The sequence below is a fragment of the Haliotis cracherodii genome, unplaced genomic scaffold (genome assembly GCF_022045235.1).
Source record: "Haliotis cracherodii isolate W230 unplaced genomic scaffold, xgHalCrac1.p SCAF_5, whole genome shotgun sequence".
Taxonomy (NCBI): Eukaryota; Metazoa; Mollusca; class Gastropoda; order Lepetellida; family Haliotidae; genus Haliotis; species Haliotis cracherodii.
Window position 1 is genome coordinate 41,568,870 of NW_027266308.1, and position 26,239 is coordinate 41,595,108.

Below are 26,239 nucleotides of genomic sequence, written 5' to 3' on the forward strand. Positions count from 1 at the left end.
GTTACCGCTAGATAGCTATGTTCAGCGCTTCATCTTGGTACTTAAATCTTCCGTACAGGTTTAGTAGTTAGTTTGCCCTTCAGGTTTTCCCATGATCGGCAAAGATTGTCCTCTACGACGTTCGCGCACACGGGTTTAAAACCCTTGGCAAAATCATGTATGGCTAGAGCGTTTACGGGTCGTCTTGCTACTGGTTTGGTCAGGTCGAAACTTAGGTTTCGTTAGTAACTGGTACAGGTACTGACTTACTCTGGTGGTATTGGGCCAGAACGTATTAGCTACGCTTTGATATTTCGTACCCCGTGTAAGCCGTGGATAACCAACTTTGCCGTGATTGCCTAGTTTAGGTCAAGAACCTATTTACGATTAGGAGTCCAGGTACTCCTTTTGTCAAGTACCTTTTTTAATGATTGGGTACCGGGGTAGAATAGGTCTTCAGCAACACATGCTTGTCGTAAAAGGCGACTATGCCGTGCATAAGGAGCGACTAACGGGATCGAGTGGTCAGGCTCGCTGACTTGATTGATGCATGTCATCGTATCCCAATTGCGTGGATCGATGCTCACGATAACAATCACTGGATTGTCTGGTCTAGACTCGATTATTTACTGACCGGCGTCATATAGCCAGAATATTGCTGAATGCGGCGTTAAACAACAAACCAATCAACCAACCAAATGCGTAGATCAATGCGCATGATGTCAATCACTGGATTGTCTGGTCCAGACTCGATTATTTACAGTCTGGCGTTACCCCAAATTGTGCCCGTGTACGGAATCGAACCCGGGTCTGCGATGTGACGTGCCAACGCTTTAACAACTAGACTACCCCACCGCTGCTTGCCTTTATAACTTATGAACTTGTTATGAACTACCGAGAACAATGATCGTACATGCAACTATTAACCAGAACGTAATAAACAGCAAAAGATACGCATTGTGGGTTATATCATAACATTTATTTGTAGTTGGTGGCAAAATATATGTCAAAATAAATGTTGTACTTTGCATTTTGTTCTCATGAACGCAGTAAGTACAACGTGATCACCGGGAACGGAAACATTGCAACTCTCTATGTCTAATCTACATAGAACAGGATGGCATGCATTACAAGTACATGGTACCCGTTGGTAATATAAAACACTCTGCAACAAGAAACAAGTCCAAACAAATTGTACTGAAAGTTTTTTTTTAAAATACACTGCTCAATATTTTACAGGGATATGTATATTGTTCCACGATACACAGAACTGATTCTCATGATATATCATGTGAATATTTTAATATATTTGACAAAACTGATTATCCTTTTTAGAAGTTGAGTTGTATAGAACTGGTTATGTTAGGCCAAAACAAATGAATATTTGATATCGGAATTACCTGTACATTTTTTTCTTTTTTTTTTAAAGTGGTAAAAGGCTCGGTTGAAAAAGGATTTGTTATCCGAAGAAGGTTAACCGTGCTACATCTCCAATCTATTCCGATAAAAGTTTTTAGGCCTATTCTCTATTTCAGCTTCGTTGTGTATCGAATTTGGAATGGCACGACGCTAAAATGACCTTTCAATCAAATTGCTCTCATGTACAACGTGGGAGGTTACTGAGTAGAGATACCGATACGAACACGTCACTTCCCAAACGGTAAACATAACAGCAATTTGGTGAAGGGTACTTTAATACTACAATGGAGATCAAATACGCTGGACAACAGATGATGATGACTTTTAAAAATTAGTCTGGGTTAAGAAGAACCGAATACGTCAACCTGAAATTGTTGTGAGGATATTGTCGTTTCAAACCAATACAAATATATACAATAAGATCGCTTTCCTCGTAATGAAACAAAGAAACTTGACCTAAACGATAATAACATTCTCGCCTGGCAGCTTCTGTTGGTAACTGAGAAAGCTTATACAGAACTCAGGGACTATGGGGCCGATGCTTCCTTATATGGCGCCCATATGGAGAACACGGGCAGGCGTGGCCCAGTCGTTTAAAGTGCTCCAATTCGATGTGCAGAGTTGCGTCCCTTGGGCACGCCAGAAACCTGTCATCGCGAGGTCTATTGTGTTTCTAGGTTTGCCAGCACCATACCCGTTCTCATAGGGTTTCAGCGAAATTGGTAACCGTCTGAGATCTGTATCATTTCGGGATTATCTCCCACATCAAGTTGACACACCGTGATAAAACTGAAATACTGTTCAAAGTGGCGTTAAACTCAAGAAACTCACTCATATAGGGAACTCGAGGTGTAGTCGACGGCAAGTCGGCACCTTTATCCACTTGGTTTGCAAAATCTATAACAGTGAAACCTCGCTAGTCCGGAACTCTGCTATTCCGAACGATAACCACTGGGAACAAAACATACAAGGCAATACTCGAAACCATAATTGGTAATCTTGGTCATATGTTGATCAGTTTCACTGGAATTGACACAGTTCAGATCTAATTGCCATCTAGCGATTCAGTTACCATGCGATACTCTGCCGATAACAGAGTCATTGATACACCAGCTCCGCCTTTAATAACGTCCTTTCATATAAATGTTCGTAGTTTTGCTTAAATAGGCCCAACATCTATACCGTGGCAGTCCCACAAGTAATATGCATTCTTCTGACGGTTGCGCGTTCGATAATAACTCACGCAGGAGTAGCCTCCCCTTATCTGAACGTCTTTTATGGGTTTTGGACTCTTTGTCGATAGTTGAATTAAACACTTGTGGTTATGATAACGCAGAGGTAGCTTATATTGAACGACATCGTAACCTTCTGCAATGGTTGGGGTAGAATCGGTTATTTCAGTCCATTTGTTCTGATAAACTCGAATGTAAATGTCGGATTGTAGACTGGATGCGTTGATATGCACGGAGTCTCCCCAAGTCGGGATTTCAAGGCCAAAAACCGGCATTGTCGTATTTGACACGGTGACGTTGAACATGGTGTTGTTGTGACGCAAGTGATGCACATGATCCTCGATGTCACAAGGTTCGATTCCGACTCTGGTAAATGCGCGCGCAAATGGTTCTCCCGGTTGACCCAAGTCGTAAGCAGAAAGCATGACGTCACACGCACCTGTTCGAAAGTTCGTCATCGGGTGCCAGTACATCCGGTTTGCGTGCAGGAAAACCCGGTACACATCGGGTGGCGACAATCCATATTCATGCGCGAGGAGGTAGAACACGTGGTTGAAGATTCCACTGGTGTCATGGGTATTCATATCGTCCCGGTAGTCACTCACATGAGATAGTGATCTGTTATCAAAGTACCGCATTGAACCGTCAACCTGTATTGCATATCCAACCCTCCAATCAATCGTGTCAGCGTACAGTTCCGCCATTTCGCCGGTTATGTCCGAAAAGGCTTCGTTGATGGCCCCCGCTTCTCCCAAATACATAAGCTGGGAGTTCTGCTCCGTAATTCCGTGAGCTATCTCGTGTCCTATTATGTCCAAAGACGTAAATGGATAGGAGACACCGGGAATTCCGTCTCCAAAGGAACAATTGTGGCCGTTCCAGAAGGCATTGGTAAAGAGATGGGAATAATGGACTCGGAGAATCATTTTTTTTTTCAGGGGCTTGGAATCGAACCATTCCTCAAACATTTTACCAACGATGGTTCCATGGTAGAGTGCGTCGAGGGCGGGGGAGTAGGCGCCATTTATACGGTCGCCATAACGATGGAAGCAGTAAAATTTAGCCGTCTGTGTGAGGTAATCGAGTTCAGTGTTATACATGTCCACCACCTTCACATGTTTATTTTCGAGGAAGCACATGCCGCGTCTTTGTTTCAAATCAAGACAGGTTGGAGAGATACCGTACTTGATTTTACCAATTTTTCGGTTTCCACCAAACACTCGGCCCCTCATGTAGGATCGACAGGTTGCCAAGTTGTCCCATGCTCGTATTATCTCCCCTGTTTTTATGTTGATTATACCCGTGGGTCTTTTCTGTACGTACCTGTTTTGAATGAGATACTCCAGCATGGCGACGCGGTGAGCGAGTCCGTTGTCGTCCACGTAAAAGTCGCGTTGAAGTTTACGGCTCCCGATATCATTGACACGCTTTTCATCTTTGAAGTGACGGATCAAGATGTCAAAAAGTTCATTTTTTTTCAAAGAAGGTGCTTTCCGATACACATCCTTGTGGATGTCCTGCACGAAATGACCTTGGGCATCTAACGGTGTTTGTCCGTCCGTTGTCAGGGTAACAACAGTATCAAACACATCTTTACCGCGGTATTTTTCGACTAACTTCAATTGCTTGGTTCCCTGGGCGGTGGTTGTCTCTGCTTGAATCTCGAAAGTTTCTCCATCTGCGAGACCAAATATGTCCGCGAGAGATCCCGTTGACCTCTTGTACCGGATGTGACGTGGAACGTTGCCATGGAAACTTGCAAGTCGGTCTCTGGCGTTGACGCGGACCGCTGCTTTCGTGCAGGAAAACAAAACGGCTGTCACTGCAAATCAAGAACTAATTGTCAGTTACAATACGTTTGATAGATATAGCAAATACAAAACAACAAAACGGTGTATGTAAAATGTGTGTGTGCTTTTACTTGTCCGGCCTAATAGATCACATGGTAACCACATTCAGACACAGTATACTGACTCCGGGCTGACCAGTTCTTGTTATGATCCCCTTAATGCCGAGCTACAGGCAGGGTAACAACAAGTCCCATCTATTAACGTCTTTTGATATGACGTGGTTGGGAATCGAACCCCTTGCCTTTCGCTCCACAGGCAGACGCTCTATCAACTAGACCACGGCAAAGGTCAAAACTAGACATGAACAATATGAATAAACCGAAGTCAGTCATAATTTTGAAAAAGTGCTTATAAACTAAAGCTTAGGCCATTTCATAGGTCATCTATACTATGATAATAACACAGAGAGAGTTAAATGAATGAATCCGAACAAGCTATTTGATACAAGGAAACACAATATACGAGTCACCGCCTCCGTGGTCTAGTGGTAGAGCGTCCGCCCGGAGAACGGAAGGTTCGGGGTTGAATCCCCGACCGCGTCATACCAAAAGAGGTTAAAAGATGGTACTTGTTGTTACCCTGTCTGGCCGCTCGGCATTAAGGGGCTAAAACAAGGACTGGTCGGCTCGGAGTCAGTATACTGTGTCTGAGTGGGGTATTCATGTTAAACTGCGGCATGGTATCGCAGTGAGCTAGCACTATAAATCGGCATCAGTCCGGACTAGTACAAGCAGCCACACAAACACACACACGTACATGCACGTCGCTATATCAGTGCAATAATCTTGGACGCGACGTTAAAACCCATTTCACCTCACCTCACCTCACCTCACCAATATACGAGTGTGTGTGTGTGTGTGTGTGTTAGTGAGTGAATGAAAAGTTTTTAGCAATAATAAAATCTGCAGTTTTTCATAATGGACTGCACACATCGTATTCATGTCGGGACATTGAACCTACGGCGTATTTTTCAACACTCTAACCAGTGTTCAGCCCATCAGCCGAGGAAGAAATGAGTCCTGTGTATATTCATAAGAATACTGCATCCTGGTTTTTAGATCTATGGGGTCAAGAGTTCCACGAGTGTCATACATGTAAAATAAGCACGCTCCTTGATAGAAACCATCTGGGTCCTTAACTACAGCAGCAGAGAAATGAAGAGACGGTTAACATAGTTTAAATTTCTCGAATCGAGCTCTCCGTAGGAACCTTTGCCAAACATCAGCTAGCTCAGCGATTTCGGTTGTTAAATGCGACTACCAAGTTGTGGTAATGTGTATCTCAAGGCGAGGGTATTATATTTAGATCCAGAAGGGGTGCAGGGGGGCTACCCCCAGCCTTCACCCCACACCACCCACCCCTCCACAACACACACACATACACAGAGAGAGAGAGACAGACAGACAGAAGACAGACAGACATACAGAGGTGTACACACACCCCCACCCCACCCCACCCCCACCCCCACCCCCAATCTGTATCCACCAGACCCTGAAACATATATCCAATACAGGCCATGCAAACTAAAATTGTTTAGCCAGTCTTAATTATTGCAGTTTCTGAAAATTAAAATGAGAGTCACCGGGCTCAGTGGGCTTTTTAGGGGTCAGTCGGGTAGCCCAGTGGTTAAAGCGTTCGCTCGTCACGCCGAACACCCGGGTTCGATTCCCGACATGGATACAATGTGTGAAGCCAATTCTGGTGTCCTCCGCCGTGAAATTGCTGGAATATTGCTAAAAGCGGTGTAAAACCTCACCCTCGCACTCATTTATTTAAATACTTTATTACGATAATTTCACAACTGTTTTTATTTTCTTTAAAATATTTTCATTTCAGACACTAGATGTTAGTCTACCATGAGTCACGTAAATGCAACCGAAGGCGTTGATGCAGCATGTGATCAGACTGATAACGCATGTATGAGAGTAGATTTGTCTTGACAAGTGGACTGTATCACTTTATGTGAACATTTCAACACTAACTTACGAGGGCCTTGTACATGTATGATTAATCGCCATCAGACGACATGTCCCCTTCTGCTGGCTGATTCAAAAAATATTTCCTACTATGTTAACCTGTCTATGGATCTAAACTGCCGAACTAAAGAAGGTATACATCCAAGTTTAATGGTGGCTAGACATGAAACAAACAAGAAATAGTTATTCGAAAGTGGTGTATTTGATACGGGTATCATAGTTGTGTTTAGCAGCGTTTCGGCGATTGTTTTCAGCTAAGTAACGTTTTGATAATAAGTGTAATTCTTTGGTCAAATCCAGTTTTCAAGTGTATAGTTCGTTTGCCCACAACATATCTATCTCCTCGTTTCTTAGTGTACTATTTACGTAATGCCACCAATCTGTTTGTCAATGGACGTATCCACAAATTTGAAGGCACCAAGGTACGCACTTTGTCATATGAACTCAGGGATTTCTACTGGGGTAGAAAACTTTTCTAAATAAATACTTTGTTTAGAAATGTACCAACAATGAATAGCTTGATGGAGTTGAAGAAAAGTAATAGATTGTTTTGTGGAAAATACCAGCACGTCAAAGTTTTTGTGTAGATAGTGAAGATGAACAGATGCTGAGTAAATAAACAGTTTGTTGGATGCAACTGGAGAAAAAATAGATTGTTCTAAACCCCCACCCTCCCTCTCCATACACATCATCGGATGCTCCGTTACATACGTGAGTACATTTGCATAAAAGTAAATTTAGAACAGATATTAAGGTTGTGTAAAACATTTTTTGCTATTGAAAATGTGACCTAATAAGCACAGCAGCTTTTATCCATTATGCTGAGCTAACTACAAAAGAAATGTTTCGGCAAACACATTAAAACTACCCCCCATTGTGTTGCAAAATAAACATATTTCTTAAACGTTTCTCTTTATTTGCAAGGAGCAGAATCTCGGCACTTGTACACGTCATTCAAAATCAGCGCCTTAAATTTACGATGTTAGTCGTATGGCAGGAGTCCTGCTGTGCGGAGTCAGGCAACAAGCACTTAATTCTTATTTTCTTCTGCAGACTGTGTGAGCGGCGGGTGCTACCTGCGGGGCAGGACATGGTCACCTTGTCCGCGAACACCTGGTCTCATCACTGATTTTCAGTGATCCATTCATATCACTGTCACGACTGAAAAAAACAGTTGCTCAGTTATATTAATAAAAATATAATAAAAAGGGAGCCCAGTGATTCTCTTCATTATCTAATCTAGACTTGCCAAACATTATAGACTTGCATGGGCTGTAGTTGATATATTTGTATCAGGGTCTGTAAGACAGACTACACCCTCCCCGTGCCCCAGGGCTTCCCAAGCTGATAAAAGTCTACGATCTGCGTCACTGACACGACGTTGTGTCACCTTCTTACCAGATATCTCTGAGATCTGAATCTAAACTCCTTTTGACTCTTCCATCAACGAAAACTGTGAAATATGGCCATCGGTCTTTCTATTTCGCAGGCGCCACTGAGTGGAATAATCTCCCTCTACAATAGACAAAGTCTCAAAGCTTTTCACTCTTCATGTCTCGGGGCGCACGGGTGGCCCAGTCGTCTAAGGCTATTCGCTGTGGAGAGTTGCGTCCCTTGGGCACGCCAGAAACCTATGATTGTGGGTTCGAATCCCGGTTCGCCCCGATTATGTTTCTAGGTTTGTCAGCACCATACCCGTGCTCGTGGGTTTCACCGAAGTGGTAAACATCTAAGACCTGCATCACTTCGGGCTTTCCTCTCACATTAAGCTGACACGCCGTGATACAGCTGTAATAATGTTAAAAGCCTACTCACTCACTCACTCTTCAAGTCTCGCTTAAAACTCACCCTTTCCTGATCGCCATCCAAGATTAACCTTTTTCACTGTGATTGTTTTCATTATGCATGGAGTAATGCGCGATAGAAGTTGACAATTATTCTTCTTATTATTTTGATTATATAGATAAACAGATTCACTCACTACACCTAGACTAACATCTAGTCTCTGAAATGAACACATCTTACATAAAAAAACAAACAGTTGTTCAGTTATCTTAATAAAAATATAATAAAAAGGAGCCCAGTGACTCTCTTCATTCCTGATACTGCAGTGATCTAGACTTGCCAAACATTATAGACTTGCATGGGCTGTATTTGATATATATTTGTATCAGGGTCTGTAAGACAGACTATCACTACACCTTGTGTGATATTATCTATCCTCTATCTACTTGTGTCCATATATTATCGTTGTTTTGTTGACATCACAGACATACATCTAGGTCAGTATCAGACTAGTCATTTGCTCATGGGAAAGTTACGTCGAATTCCGAGAAACAAATAACTTTTTCGTTGTACCTTTGCCACATTAATGTCCGTGTGTTGGCGGAAGGAAGGAAATGTCCTACAATACACATTCCCAAATTTTATACTAGAGTAGCTTAATTATATCAAGACTAAAACAACAATTTCATCTCACATGGAGTTTCGGTACAGAAGCGCGGAAATGGAAAAAAATGTGGCTTTCTAGCTAAGTGATCATATTACTCATATATAAGCCAGCCTTGCTCCCAGGTACGGATTCTGGCGGTCAGTACAGATTCTAACCATGGAATAAGAATAGACTAACATCTAGTCTCTGAAATGAACACATCTTACATAAAAAAACCCAGTTGTTCAGTTATCTTAATAAAAATATAATAAAAAGGCCAAACATTATAGACTTGCATGGGCTGTATTTGATATATATTTGTATCAGGGTCTGTCAGACAGACTAGAATAAGAACTGTGAGAGTAAAAACTATTCCTATATATGTATTAATGTGTTCTCTAACAAGGACCCGTGAAGATCCGGGGTAGAATAGGTCTTCAGCAACCCTCGTTTGATGTAAAAGGCAACTATGGTTGTCGTAAAAGGCGACTTACGGGATCGGGTGGTCAGGCTCGCTGACTTTGTTGATGCATGTCATCGACCCCCATTGCGTGGATCGATGCTCATGATATCAATCACTGGATTGTCTGGTCCAGACTCGATTATTTACAGACAGTCGTCATATAGCTGAAATACTGTTGAGTCTGGCGTTACACAACAAACCAACCAACCAAACCTAGCACGAATTAAAGTGTTTGTAAATCATAACATCAAAGAAGAAGAGCGATGTCAAACATGCCCTTGGCGCACACTCTGCTCGCTATAATACGTGTTAGGAAGCATCAAAAAAGGAATTCTGATGTAAATTAATAATATATTTTCTTCTTTTAAACAAAAGTTAATAATTACTGCAATAACATAACATAAATACTTGTTTTATATTACATCAAGATTAATTTAGCAACTCACTAAATCAACTGCCTAAAATCCATTCCACAACCATGCAACGGCTGACTTTAAACCTGCATTAAGACCTACCCTTTGAAGCCAAAATTACCAAACAGATGCAAAATGAAATAAAAAAGTTGTCTATAAAAACCTATAATTCTATCAACTACTTAGATTAACGTACGTTATAACTTCTAATTACACTAAGCGAATGGAGGTTAAGGCTATGAAGGTCAAGGACAAATGTCTTATGATGAAGCAAACCCTAAAAGAATATAAATGAAAGAGGGGGACTGGCAGATTACGGTCAAATGTCAGAGGCTACATTGGGTTAGGTTCATTACTTACATATCAGCATCTAGTCATTTAAGAAAACAAAATGATTATTTATAGTCGATGGATTCGGACGAGACAGTGATCTCATGCAGCAGCCCATCAATACAGCTTATCGAGTTATGTATTATCAGAATGAAGCTTTGGCGCTGGAATGGGATAGTGTAGGACGGATATTTAAAACTGAACACTGTGACTGAAGAGAGACTCCTCTTTAACCCTTAAATCTTGCTTATCTATTTGTATGTGTCTACAGGAATGTAAATTATGTATGTCTGTATATATGTATATATGAATCATAATGTCTTGTCTTTTAAAATTGCGTCTGTCCCGTAATGGAACGTTTCTGCAATAAATATTATCTTATCTTATCTTATCTTACCAACGAGGAGAAAAGTCGAAAATATTTAACATACAGTTCATAATATTTTGTCAAAACAGTAACCTACTTTCGGTTAATTGTTTAATATCGAAACACCCAAAGGTCGTATGTTTCTTCACTTGAGATAAATGCCACAGACAGAAATATGCCTGATAGCGTATATGATCTTTATGTTGTCAGTATCATTTAACATCAAAGAAAGGCTGGCCGCGAGTATCTTAAACAAAGTCCCTAAAGAAATAGATCACTCTAGCCAGACTTTTCTGTATTGCACTTGCGGGCATAACGTGCACATCCTTTTCATTTTGAGAACCCTTTTGTGTTTTACGCCGATTTAAAATAATGTAATATCTCTGTATCTCACCAACTAACTGCAGACTGCTCCAGCGATGCATGGAGCTGCTGATGAAAGGTCTATAGGGAAGCAGGGAGGCTATATACAGACTCCCAGATAGAGCACACACGTGTATCATCAAGGCCCAGCTCCAATAAGATATATTAATGGAACGAGGCTTTGTTCGCGGCAATAACGGTCAACTGTGTTTCCCTGGCGAGCCGTTTAAGCACATACTAAAACTCACATTATATGTCCTTTCGCGATCGAGTGTACGTTTGTTTTAAGCAGTAGCATTCGTGCAATGACTCTGGACTAAGACGGGTGTGTAACGCGCCGGAGTCGCGATCGTTCCGACGATTGTATTGACTAGTTGTGAAAGTAGATACATTGATACTCGCGATCGTGGCGTAACTAGAGCGCGACTTCTTCGCCAACCGATCGCGATCGACGAGAACGTTTGGTTTAAACAATAGTACATGTTTTGACAATGGTTTTTTTAATTGCTGCTATCATAAAGAGAGAGTGTAAACTTTAGGAATGTCGTCAATAGATGATATAATATGATTTAAGTTACACATTACTAGTACATTAATCGACATTTACTATTGAAAATTAGGAATGTGTTGTCAAGAAATGACTATTGAACCATATACACTTAAAACGAAAGCATCCAAATACGAGGGCTGGTCAAAAAGTTATAGGCCTGACTAACTTTCAACTATGGGTCATAACAAAGTGAACTAGTCGATGTAGTACATTGTTTGAGTAGTTCATTGCAAGTGTATTTGGTCTGTTGAGGCTGTATATTAGTGACAGCCATCTGAACGTGATAGAGGTCCAAATGGACACAGAACGGGTACCGAGCAGTCATCAAGTTTTTGACTTAAGAGAAAAGTACTCCCCAAGAAACGCATGTCACAGGTGTATGGGGATAAGTACCCATTGCACTGTTAAACGTTGGGCAGCTTTGTCTAAGGTTGAGAGAACAAGCCTTGATGATGACCCTAGGTCTGGACGTCCCTTAACTTCCATCAATGAAGATTCAAACAAGCAGATAGGAAACCTTATACTGCAAAATAGACGTGTTACCATTGCTGAACTTGGGGAATTTACAGATGAATAAGATATCTGCTCGTTTGGTGCCAAAGTTTCTAAATTCTGGTCTTAAGCAAAAAATGAGCTGACCCTGACAGAGAAATTTATAAGCTAATTGAAGAGGATTTCGTTAAATTCAAAAAGAGATTAATAGTGGGTTATGAAACATGGGTCTGCCACTATGATCCCGAGTCAAAACGCCAAGCCATGGATTGGCACTATTCTACTTCTCCGGAACCAAAGAAATTCAAGTTTCCACTGTATTCTGGGATACAAAGGGTGTGATCTTTGTTGATTACTTGGAGAGTCAAAAGACGATTACAGGTGCCTAATATGATGATTTGCTTCAGCGCCTGAGAGATTCTTTCATAGAAGAGTGGCGATGAAAGACTGCTGGAGTTCTACTGTTTCATGACAATGCCTCTTCGCACATCTTCCGACTAGCAAAGGCTGCTGTGCCACAATGTGGGTTCGAAGAGCTTTCTCACCCTCCATACTCGCCAGACCTGACACCAACTGATTTCCACCCGTTTCTTAAACTGAAAGAACACCTTCGTGGAAAACTCGTGAACTTCTTCCTGACTGGATTTGAACAGCTTCACTATCGATATGAGAAATGTATTGAAAAGCAGATTATGTTGAAAAATAAAAATAAAAGCACTTTCACAATTGTTAGTTTTATGTGTTGGGCTTAGAACGTTTAACGTAGAAACTACAGAAATCATGTCATAATCAATAGAAATCTCTTTTAAAAGCATATCAGAAGCATGCGTTTCTGAATCACTATCAAATGATGATGATATCACCCTGCCCAATCCGTGACATCCGTCAAAAAGACTAACAAAGGCAAGCCAATTGTTCACCTAGAAAACACGGGAACATATGGCACCAGTCAAAATAGGGAAATGCGTCAGACATAATTTTTGTCACTGATGCGTCAAAATTGGAAATGTCCTCCACATGTCTACCATAAAACCTTTTAAAATTTTACTGAGGCCTTGAAAGTTGTACCCTGATCAAAAACATGCTTATAATTTTATAATTTATATTAAAGGTACCTCCCCTAACTCCCCAAAACATGCAGTCTTCTGAATCTAGGACTTAAAAGGCCAAGACGCTTTGAGAGCTTGGGACGCTAGAGACTGTGTATTACTTGTTGAGGATTGTTTCATTGACCTGGTACATCCAATGTCGTACTGACTAGAGCTTTCAAATAGGCAGGTACAGACTGTTCATGGACATGGACATGTTCCCCTGAACGTTTCTTTCAACCCGGAGACATCTCTGCGGCTAACTGTTTCAGCTCTAGTTAGCAGGAATGCCTTAGAATCAAACCTTTGACTGCAGGCATGTGTCCATGCTGGTCGAATATATTTTTCAAGTTCCATTTGGCCTTTTCGCGTTGATGGTGAGCTCACAGATCTGGAGTAGCTGACAGGATTCGATTCGAGTCCTGTGCGTGAAGTTACAGACTTTAAACCAAGTTCATGCAGATTTCCTAGATCTGCCTTAAGGAATACAGACCTTGCTTCAAATGAACGAATTTTAGCATCCAAAACTTATACATTTAGGAAAACATTACTTGAAATTGTTTAGAAGCCAAATTTGATTGAAATGATTGAAATCAACAAATAATTCAGATATTGTGAACAAACATTTAAAGATTAAGTCATTTCGGATTTCCGTCAGCACCAGGGGGCACTGCATGCTAGATTTGAATTATATACAGCATTGTTGCAATTAATCCTGCAAACGTTACTTAGATTGACCAGATAAGCCAGCATAAGAGAGTTCAACCATGTTGGCGGCCATCTTGGATTTTCTACCACCTAGGAGCGCTGCTGAGGTGGATCCATATCCAGAAATGTTCCGAAAGGTTCAATGTATAAGTGTGCCAAGTTTGGCGCTTAACCCAAAGTGCACAATTTCGACAAAATCCAGCCTTAACAGCCCCACTAACTATTTATATTGTTCCGCTCCTCTTTAGTCAAGAATCCCCGTAGTTTCCAAACAACAAGAAAATGAAATCTTCAGTGAACAAACAACACTGCAACTGACTTTTATCAAAATGTTAAAGTGAAAATCGCACGTGTGCAAGCAGACATTTTATCAACACACTTTTAATACAAGCCTATGTAATGGAGTGTATTACCAAAGACTGTATCGAGACATGGCCTCTGGTATTACACAAATAGGGCCACGTGTTGCTTTAAACCTAATACTTTCAACACGCTCAGTGTCGGACACTTGTTTTATCTTACCACACAACAAAGAACTAATTGCATCCAGATAATGTTTACATCTGTCGAAAATAAATAAATAACTTGAATGTCATTTCATTTAACCAGGTTCATTTCGTGAACGTAGATTCCACCACGGGCCTAAAATTGTCACCACGTGTAGGAATTGTTAATGCAAGTCGGCGACTGGCGGTGGTTGCAGCCATTATCTCAGCTGCATCTGTGTAGTGTGAGTCAAAACTGGCCTTGGCCTCGATTTAAAGACTCGACCATAGTGCCATTACTGTCGTAATTTATATATACTACTCAAAAGAAGTTTAAGAACATCCGATTTTAGCATATGACTATATTAAATCTAATATAGCTGATGGGTATTACAATGGGGGGGGGGGGGGGGGGGGGGGGGGTAAGTGGTAAGGGCATGGGTGGCCCAGTCATCTAAAGCGCCGCAATTAGCTGTGCAGAGTTGCGTCCCTTGGGCACGCCAGAAGCCTGTTGATTGTGGGTTCGAATTCCGGTTCGCCCCGATGATATTTCTTGGTTTGTCCTCACCATATCCGTCTTTGTGAGTTCACCAAAGTGGTAAACGTCAAAGACCTGCATCACTTCGGGCTTTCCTCCCACATGAATCTGACACGCCGTGATATAATCGGAGTACTGTTAAAAGCGGCGTTAAAACCCTACTCACTCACTCACTCACTCACTCTATACTACCGTGGAACTAGCATTAAGCTCAAATATGACACCAAAGTAAGTTCAGTGCGACCCCGTCAGCTGTTAATGCATATTCAACATTTCCGATAAATGTTTATTCATGTCGGGCGTTGACTCTATTGCACTAGATAGTGTTGGACCAAAATGAATATAATTTGCTAATGCACCACGAATATATATTTGGACGTGCCTCGAACAGATATTGGACAAGATTAAACAAGTATTCCTTTTACTTTAAACTTTATTCTTGATAAAACCACCGGAAACACCACCCGGCATCTTTACAACGACATCCAACGTGTTCTTGACGTCATGTGCATGTAACTGCACCGTGATAGCACGTTACTATTTGTGGAATTTGTTAATCCAGCATGAACTCTCCATACAACGCTGCCCGGCTTAGAATTCAAGATTCAAGATTCAATACAGCTGCAGTGTCGAAGACGTCAACCATTGGTCATAAACATCAAAATTAATACCTTGCAGGCGTTCATTAATATTTAAGTCCGAAAAAAATACAACCACTCTCACCGTCGTTTGTTTAGTGTTGTGTCAACTTAGAGTAAATCAGGACACAGAGTTTTAACATGTGTTTCTATTACAGATATGTTATCTTGATATCAACATACAAACGATGAACGGCCTGAAAGTGAAGAAAGTTTTTGCGCCGTAAATCTTCTTATCATAATCTCACCTAATTAAGTTTATATAAAAACTTAGTTTGTTGGTTGTTTTTTTCAAAACCAACAGCAGGTATTGGTCTGTGGCCAAGTAGATGAAAACAACATGAAGATAAAATGTTTAAGAATACGTTACTGACTTGGTATTCCATCAGCCCAGTGGTTAATAGCCGTCGCATTGAGGGAGTACTGCTATGACGCGTCAGGTAGCATACACTTGTTATGCAAATTGTGCGAGTTGCAGTGCTACAGGTAGAGCAGGTGATGCTTACCAGTTTCGTGAACACCTGATGTCATCACTTCCCAGTGATCCAATAATATCATTTTCACCGCTAGTTTGCCAAACATAACAATGGAATCTGTTTCGGAGGAAAATCGAGACTGGTTATGCTCTGGCCTTGTCGTCCATCAAGTCTCCGTACCACCCGCCGCCACATTGCTGGAATATTGCTAAAAGTGGCTTAAGCCACACACGCACACTAACATTCTTGGTGAAAAGGTCTTGTGTGAAACAAACAATTAAACTTGTTTTAAATTTAGGCTTTCTTGCCACATTAAACAGAAGCGCCGTGATTGTCCTGTCATACAACTGAAAAAAAATTGAAATTGGTGTTAAACCCCACGCACTCGCTCACTCACTAACTTGCAGTCTAGAGGCTCATTCTTTCAACCACTGGTTTACCTTGCCCAGACCCTTTTTACAGCCTGTCGTGATAATATTGCAGACTGCGGCGTTATACAACATTCATTCACTCACTCATTAAACGTGGCACAAACAAACAATGTCAATAATATTCCCTTCGGGGATCACAGGACTTATGAAGCCACAGGGCGTTGTTCTTATACAGCAAATCAAAGTTAATCAAGAAATGTAGACCACAATAGCTGATAGCTTCCAGGCTGCACGGGCAACACGTGTTGTTGACCTCAACGGAAATTCCAGGTTGGAGCGCGCCGACCATAGCAGCTGTACGTCTAGGCATGTCACAGCTTGCATTTACGTTCTAACATGACTGACACTGGTTGGATGAGAGTGAATGTTTATTGCGATAAACTTAAATATCCTGTGTCATTTCCAGCCCATCTGGACCCCGAGTGACTTGACTTGCTCGCACACATTGTCCGACACTTTATATTTTTAAATCACGCGGAAATGTCGATGCATATGCTGAGGTTGCAAGCTTTGTCATGAGTAAGCACTTGGAAATGCTGATAACGGATTCCTGTGGTAGCCGGCCTATTTATTCAGTTTGATATCTCTGCCTGGAGCTAAAATTAGGAAGGATAAGAGCTTGAATAATTGTTTGCGCTTTGGAATAGGAGCATATTTTATATGGACAAAGGATTTATTCATTATCCATGATTTAAGGAATTTCCCAAAGTCGTGGGTTTTATTGCTAAATTTTGTTTGATCAGGGTTACAGAAATGAAACCCTTAATAAAGCTTACGGTAGACATTTCCAAATTTGACGCATGTATCAATACTGATATCCGATGCAATTCCCTGTTTTGACTTGTACCATATGTTCCCGTGTGTATTTTGTCAGGTGAACACTGCCTTTGCATGTGTTTATGACCGGCGCCACCGGCGAGGCAGGATACGCTCACCTTTTCGCGAACACCTGAAATCATCACTATCTGATTCGGGGGCACGGGTGGCCCAGTCGTCTAAGGCGCCACGATTCGCTGTGCAGAGTTGCGTCCCTTGGGTACGCCAGAAACCTATGATTGTGGGTTCGAATCCCGTTTCGCCCCGATTATGTTTCTAGGTTTTTCAGCACCATACCCGTGCTCGTGGGTTTCACCGAAGTGGTAAGTGTCTTAGACCTGCATCACCTCGGGCTTTCCTCTCACATTAAGCTGACACGCAGCGATATAACTGGAATACTGTTAAAAGCGGCGTTAAACCCAACTCACTCTCTGATTCATACACACATGCTAAGAACATAATCGGAATTGTACAGTGGACTCTTTTAGAAGAGATTTTGAATCGCTTTTATTTGTATGGTGACCGACTTAAGGTTTCTGAGAGTACAACGACAGATATTCTACACAACGCCTTACATATCGGAACTATTGCCTATTTTACAGTGTTTGCCCACTGTGATTCTATGCCCCAGTTTCAAAATGGATCTCCACTCAGAGAGAGTGTGCACTGAGTGCGAACCAGTCCTTGACTTATCCCCTAAATGCCGAACGCCAAAACAACAAGTACCATCTGTTAACGTCTTTTGGTATGACTCGGTCGGGGATCTAACCACCGACCTTCCGCTCTCCGAGCAGATTCTCTATCCCCTACACTTACCTGTAGATGAGGATGGGTTTTTTCCGCGTGTCAAATCCCTCGACTCTTTCACAACAATTAAACCAGACCGAACCGACCTTTCCTTATTTTGTCCCCTTAATGTCGAGCGCCAGGCAGGCCAACAATAAGTACCATCTTTTAACGGTTTTGGGTTTTGTTTTTTTGTATGACACGGCCACAGGATCAAAACATCGACCTTCCGCACTCCGGACAGACGCTGTCGGAGCCTGAGCAGAGAGGAGGTCAACAAACTCATGACCTGACATTACCTGTACGCACATAATTGTCCCATTGGGAAATTGTCTCATGGGGAAATTGTCTCATGGGGAAGGCTCACAGTGAGCACATCTCGACAATGACACTCAGAGTAAATACATGACATGACTTTATTTGTTTACATATGACGTCATCTAATGTAGCATGCACACACCATGTAAAGTTTGTTTGTTGTTTAACGCCGCACTCAGCAATATTCCAACTATATGATGGCGGTCTGTGAATAATGGAGTCGGGACTAGACAATCCAGTTATTGATATCATGAGCATCGATCCACACAATCGGGATACAATGACATGCATCAAGCAAGTCAGCGAGCCTGAACGCCCGATCCCGTTAGTCGCCTCTTACGACAAGCAAAGACGCATTTTACGGCAAGGTTTGTTGGAGACTTAGTCTACCACGGACCATGTAAAGATCGAACATAACACATCGTATTGCACGCGTATGAACAGCAAATAAGGAGACATGAACCGACAAAGCGGATGGCCACAAATTGACTTCCCATTATCGAACGCTTTATGCCGCCATGTTCTCTCGAACGCTTTATTCTGAATGAAAGTTGTTAAGCGCCACTGTCATTGATCGTCCAGCTTTATCTCAACTTCCTGCGGAAAGTCGAATCTAGGTTAGGCAAACCAGTGGTTGATATCATGAGCAACTATTCACGCCGCGGGGTACGATAGCACTCAAGTATACACTCAGACTTTACTCAGTAAGTTTGTTAATACATAGCGAGGCGTCGCACCCCGCCGAGGTGGGTCGGTGCTCATAATGTCAATCACTGGTTTGTCTGGTTAAGATTCCATAGTTTGCATGCCGCCGTCATATGGCAGGAGTACGCAACTAACAAATACTTGTTTTTTTATGAAAATTGAGCGGTGGGTTCTACCGGTAGAACAGGACATGCTTACCTTTTTCGCGATCACCGGGTGTCACCACTGATTTACAGCGATTTATTATAAGACTTTTTTGCCCCTTACGGCTCATGAAATATGTTGGGCGCATATTATTCTCCGGTGTTTGGGTTTCTAATGTAGTCCGTTCTTATACAAGCGGGGCGGTCGGGTAGCCTGGTGGTTAAAGCGTTTGCTCGTCACGCCGAAGACCCGGGTTCGACTCCCGACATGGGTACACTGTGTGAAGCCCTTTTCCCGTGTCCTCCGCCGTGATATTGCTGGAATATTGCTAAAAGCGGCGTAAAACCATACTCACTCACTCTTAAACAAGCCCTGAAATACTTTATTCTTGAAACATATACCGATAATTGTCATTTACCTTGTTTGCAACGTGTTAACGTAATGTAGCCGTGACGTCATAAATGCATGGCTATGGCGTCACTATGGCACTGACACCTGTTTAATTAATAACATGTCTGAATTATATGACATGCTAATTGTTACTTTTTCATCAAGTTACACCCAGAAGATATACTACGTACGAGTTCCTTGCGCGCCATGATGTGAATGTTTGAGCTCATAAGCCCCACCTCGGTACTCGTACTTCAGTCCGGCTTATGAGATATCAAAACGAGACACATTAATGTCAATAATATAACATAGAGTCATATGATATCCTCAAGTTATATATAGAGGATATTTCATGTGTCGAGTGAAATATCTTGTTTCTCTAATCGAGTGACGGTGGAAAGGGGATATTTTCACGAGTGAAAATGTCTCCTTTTCCCCCGTCACGAGATGAAAGAGATTGACGAGTTAAATGTGAAATTTACATTTTATAACAGTTTAAAGAGAATGACAAAAGGCATTAAGCAATATTATCTCCATAAATGAACATCTGCAATTATTTTGCCTTGTCAATGTGGAACTAAATACAAAGGAAGCCAACAGTTTGTGTACGGCCAGACACTTACGATAAAGGTAAACAATTTAAGGGGAGGTCACTCTTGTATGACAATAGTTCCGTGTTTGTTTACTGCAGTGAAATATCAACTGTGATGTTCACTGCATGTTCATATTTCTCAACTTCGGAAAACTTTCACACTGAAGTATATAATAAACCCAAGAGACTATTTAAACAGGTCAATAGTACAAACATTAACATCACCCAATTCATACTTTATTACACCTTATTAAACAAACGGGGCGGTCGGGTAGCCTAGTGGTCAACGCGTTTGCTCGTCACGTCGAAGACCCGGGTTCGATTACCGACATGGGTACTTTGTGTGAAGACCATTTCTGGTGTCCTCCGCCGTGATATTGCTGGAATATTGCTAAAAACGGCGTAAAACCAGACACACTCACTCTTAAACAAGCCCCGGAATGCCCTGGAATACACCCGTAAGTAGAACTGAGGCTTAAGATTTCACCACAAGTAGATTCCAGCATCTGAGGCATCCGGCGTTCAACCGACACAGAACCTGTAGGATGAACACTCAAGGTTTAGCAACAACAATGTGATAATCCCAAAAGGTAACATTAGGATTAATGTGACTGGTGTGGTAGCTTGACTTATCTATATGAAGGAGAAAAAGATAAGGGAGGCCCAAATATGCATTAAGAAAACATGAATTCCTCGCTTTTGTGAGCTGAGTTGAAAACCTATCACTATCATTTTGACACTTAAGATAGTCAAGCTCGGCTGATTAAAGAATATTGCGTATAGAATTACTTCAACGACAAGGCACATCCCAAATCGTAATGGCATACCCTACTGTAATACGATGGTTTCAATGTTCGAGGGATGTGTCAAGTAAATGTCTATTCTCCTCTCTGGGTTCGAGAGGTCCATTTTGTCAGGCTACGGGAGCTCTTACCAAGTGAACACGACAGGTGTATAATACCGTCATGTTGGACGTCAGTAGGGGGTCATGGAGACATGGAGACGGTTTATGTTCGAGGTCTCGTTTAGTTTTTGTGAAAGAGTCGAGAGATTTGAGATGCGACAAAAGCATCCTCACCTTCAGTGGATATACAGAGTCTGCTCGGAGAGCGTACACTGTAAAAAAGGTGTTACTGATAAGATCCTAAACACAAACCAAAACACGTGTCTTGTCCCATAATTTTGACCTGTTTAGGATTGTGTTTAACAGCTAAACATGTTTAGGGTCTAAGTGTGGTAAGACCACTATACCGCCTTGGTACCTTGATACGTATACCCTTTAAATTCTAAAGATGTTTGAACGTGTTTAAATTCTAAATATATTTCGACATGTTTAAATTCTAAATGTTGTTTGGGATGTTGTTTTTTAGGTGGTGTTTAGGCTGTGATACGAACGTGTTTAGATAGAACACACCAAATGTGGGTTCCGTTTTGGATTTAAACACATTTCTTAACATGTTTAGATCTAAACATGTCTTGTATGTGTTAACATTCTATTCATAATTTTTACAGTGTAAGGACGGTGGTTAGAGTCATACCAAAAGACGTTAAAAGATGGTACTTGTTGTTTCGGCGCCCGGCATTAAGGGGCTAAAACTACTGGTCGGCCCGGAGTCAGTATACTGTGTCTGAGTGGGGTATCGATGTTAAAACCGCGGCACATATACCTCAGTAAGCTAGCACTATAAAACCAACTTTAGTACGGACAAGTACAAGCAGTCACACACGCGCATACGGGTCGCTACACAAGTGCAATAATCGTGAAGACGACGTTAGTGAGTGAGTGAGTATGGTTTTACGCCGCTTTTAGCAATATGGGCTTCACACATTGTACCCAGAAGGCGGCGTTAACCCACATTTAACCTCACATCACCTATATTTAGCTGGAGTTTTGTCCCTCAATTTCGATCAAGAAGCTTTTTTACGTGTAATTATTGACTCAAAGAACTTTAACCACCCTGCGATCCCTAACAAGGCTATGGAAAGAAAGAGACTTTTCTTTTCATTTTATTTTTCAATGTAAAAGCCAAGATATAATCAGCAGTTTAAATATCTTAAAAGCAAAAAAAACAAACACATAATAAAAATAAGTGGAGACGGAGGGATAGCGAGACAATATACCAGCGGTATGTGTAATGGTCGGACGCATAAGCTTATTTGTACCCGTATACGAACTGAGTGCGTTACACCATAGGTGACGGGGGCGGGTTATTTCACAAAAATAAGCTGAAATTGTGTAATGTTGTTCCGTGTCTAATTACGTGGTAAATGGGTCGCCAAACCGGTTTGTATTGTTAAAAATATTACAAATTATTTAGATTTGGCAACTAGGCTTGTCCCATTCTCTCCTGAATGAATAGCTGAAAGTGAAAGTGTGGTTTAAGCGTCGTCCTTCGTTCTTACATAGCTGTAAAATAGCGGACGACAAGAACATCCATATAATTAATTGAATCTGACAAGCGAACGCAGTACCCACTGAATCATCCCCCCGCCCACCTCCCATCCCCCCCCCCCCCCCCATCTCATCTGAGCACAACCTCATCATATTTCAATTGAAACCTTTCTTAGAAATTCATGGGTTAATCCATGTTTTTAATATATCGTTATCATAAGTCACGGCGTCATTATATGTGTAAAGCTATTTAGAATTATGCATGTAGTATATTCATGTCTTGAACATTCGCCCCGAATAGGTTAAGTCTACATGATCATTATTAGTATATAAGACTTTTGTTTTTGTGCACTGGCTAAACACGTATGGTCGCTAACCCTGGTTTTGTTTTACCAAGTTATATGGACCATAACTTCTTTCAGTGGCATTTAGAAGTTGGTGGGAAGTAAGACAAGTTCTGTGGATGAACAACTTCTTTATTACAACTAGTGCGACGTTTCGGTGCAGATCCCAACACCTTTATCAAGCAAGTGATGGATAGTGCTAAACAACATAGGTATATATGCTTATTAACATCAATGTTTCTGCGCCGAAACATCGCTCTAATTGTAATAAAGAAGTTGTTCATCCATAGAACTTGTCTTACTTTATATAGAACATTCATTCAATCAAATATGCATTGCATAATGGGTACATATAATTACATGTATACAGCTGACGCCTTTATAAGTTAAGTAGGTTAGACAGGGAGGTGTATTTTGACCCTGCGTGTCTCTCTGAGATGTCCTGCCTAGCAACCCAGGCTCACAATAGTTTGACAAATAACAGGCGTCTGTACAAGCCCCATGTCTGATGATAAGTATCGGTGTGGACAGATGCAGATCAAAGCCTCGTGTCTGCTGAACGTGCATTAGAACATCCCGCGCTTGTTCACATTCGGTTGATGAAGGTGGGTGATCTAGAGGATTAGATGTCGTGACTAAGATGCAGTCTACAGAAGCCCAAGAGGACGACTCTCGCGGCGGTGAGAACACGACACTGTCACCGTCAAAAGACAGAGTTATATCTCTGAGTGATTTTGGTGTCAAACTGTCAGGTAGCTCGGGTTTAACATTCACAAATAATAGGCCCGGTAAGTTGGCTTCAAAACATTTTCAATTACACACTCAGTCTGTAATACACATTGTGGTTATTACAATTTTCATCAATGTGTACCATTTGTATAAACAAACTTGGTATTGCTTCGTTATTAAAAAGACACAAGTATACCTGGATCAGTATTTGGGAAAATATTAATTTGATGCCCTATTGACGTTTTTCTTATTTAAACTTAAACTCTAAATATAAATACCTGATATTTATACAGGACTAATGTGAAAGAAGTAATGAATACTACATAATAAATACAAAGCATAATGATATAATCTTGACTAATCCATGTACACAAACAGCCTGCGTTAAAAGCTATAAGTAAGTCAGTTTACAGGACACTGTATTTGGGAAAATATTATTTTGATGCCCTATTGACGTTTTTCTTATTTAAACTTTAACTTAAATACCCGCTATTTATACAGGACTAATGTGAAAGAAGTAATAAATAATACATAATAAATACAAAGTATACTGATATAATCTTGACTAATCCATGTACACAAACAGCCTGCGTTAAAAGCTATAGGTAAGTCAGTTTACAGGACACTTACCTGTAGCGTATAGCAACACAACCGCCCTCAGCTGGGCTCTCCCCATGCCTTTCATCGCTGAATGCTTACCGCATCTACATCCCTATATGTGGCGGTTCCACAATGTTGTTGATGTGTGCACGTGATCTTATTGGCTCCGATGGGTGCATAATACGCTAATATCACCTTGACATGTCTCCCAGACGTACACGTGGGCTTGTAAATGGTAGAAAGCGGCGTTACAGCCTAATGTCACCGCTGAGCTCGGGCTGTGGGTTTTGTGAAGGGTAAAACATGCGTGGCGGAGTGTATGATGAATGCCTCCTGTAGCTACAGCAGAGGGTATGAGACGGGCGCTTTGCTTGAAGTGGCTATGTTAAGTGAACACTTCATGTATTACCTAGTCCTGCACCATGACCGTGGAATATATATATTTTATGAAAAAATAATAATCTAGAAATGCATACAAAAGCAAGTCTAGCCAGCTCAAGCTAGCTCTATTCCACAGCATAGGGAATTTTTTTATTTTTAGAGTCAAGAAGGATATTGTGTAATATAAGATTTCAGAGACTGAATGTTAGTCTATGTATTACCCGGCAATATGCTTTTTTTTTCTAAATGGAGAAGCATTGGTTTTTTTAAATTTCGTTTGAGCCTCAACTTCACAAACATGTTGCTCCTGTATGTTGGACATATTGTGGCAAGTCAAGGTTCAAGAAAGAAATGAAAGCGCATAAAAATGAACCGTGAAATGTATGGCAACAAACTGACTAATCATCTTAAATCACGGTGATGACGCCGGTGTTCGTCGCCACATCTACCCGTGCCGTTACAGGTTATGAACGTGCCACTGACTTTAAAATCCCGTGAAGATCCGGGTTAGAATTGGTCTTCAGCAAAACGTGCTTGTCGTAAGAGGTGCCGAACGGGATCAGGTGGTCAGGCTTGCTGACTTGGTTGATTAATGTCATCGTATCACAAATGCGTAGATCGATGCTCATGATATCGATCACTGGATTGTCTGATCAAGCCTCGATTATTTACAGTCCGCCGTCGGGGGCACGGGTGGCCCAGTCGTCTAAGGCGCGCCCACAGTTGCGTCCCTTGGGCACGACAGAAACCTATGATTGTGGGTTCGCCCCGATTATGTTTCTAGGTTTGTCAGCACCATACCCGTGCTCGTGGGTTTCACCGAAGTGGTAAACGTCTAGATCTAGGACCTGCGTCACTTCGGGCTTTCGTCCAAAATTAAGCTGACACGCCGTGATGTCAATGGAATACTGTTAAAAGCGGCGTTAAACCCAACTCACTCACTCACTACAGTCCGCCGTCAGATAAGAAAGAGGGCTTAAGGATGTCAACTTTTTTGTCATGAGTAACACAACGTTTACTCCTTCATCAGGTGTATATAGGTGGAATATTGCTGAGTGTGGTGTTAAACAATAAACAAACAAACAAACTTACCCGAGGTACGTTTCTGTATACACAAATATATCCTAGCGTGACAAACCGAATACAGGGCCTAAACACACGAAATGAACTATCGTCTCATAGCCAAAACGACACCTAAACACAAGAAATTTAAACGTGTTAAAAATCTAAACATGTTTAAATTTAAACACGTTAAAATATGCTTTAAAATGTTTAAATTCATGACATGTATAAACTTTAAACACGTTTAAATTGTAAAGATGCCTGACCGTGTGTAAAATCTAAACATGTTCAAAACTTTGAATATGTATAATAGCTCAACACATTTTAACGTGTTTAAATTAAAGCATGTTTAGAAGTTAAACACGTTTAAACATGTTTAGATTACGGGGATTTTGTGCTTAGGTGGTGTTTTGGCTGTGAGACGATAGCGCATTTCATGTGTTTAGGCCCTAAAAGTGTGTATTCCGTTTTGGATTTAAACACATTCCTAAACATGTTTTGTGTGTATTTACATTTCAAACAAATTTTTCTAGTGTCTACCCGTGTGGCTCCGGGTTAAAATACAATATATCACCAACACTCTATTGCTGGTCGCACGCTGTGATAAAAATCGATTGATCCTTTGGCTCGATTACTTGGTTGAATTAGGGCGGTCGGGTAGCCTAGTGGTTAAAGCGTTCGCTCGTCACACCAAAGACCCGGGTTCGATTCCCGACATGGGTACACTGTGTGAAGCCCATTTCTGGTGTCC

General features: G+C 41.4%; 1 protein-coding gene across 1 annotated transcript; it reads right to left on the minus strand.

The window, feature by feature from the left end:
- Positions 1 to 924: 924 nt before the first annotated feature.
- LOC139443990 (elastase-like) lies at positions 925 to 24,318 on the minus strand. The gene is made up of 2 exons (XM_071224890.1): positions 24,076 to 24,318; positions 925 to 4,452 (listed from the first exon to the last, which is right to left on the minus strand). The coding sequence occupies exons 1-2, from the start codon at positions 24,128 to 24,130 to the stop codon at positions 2,558 to 2,560; spliced, it is 1,950 nt and encodes a 649-aa protein (XP_071080991.1). The 5' UTR covers positions 24,131 to 24,318; the 3' UTR covers positions 925 to 2,557.
- Between the last annotated feature and the right edge of the window lie 1,921 nt (positions 24,319 to 26,239).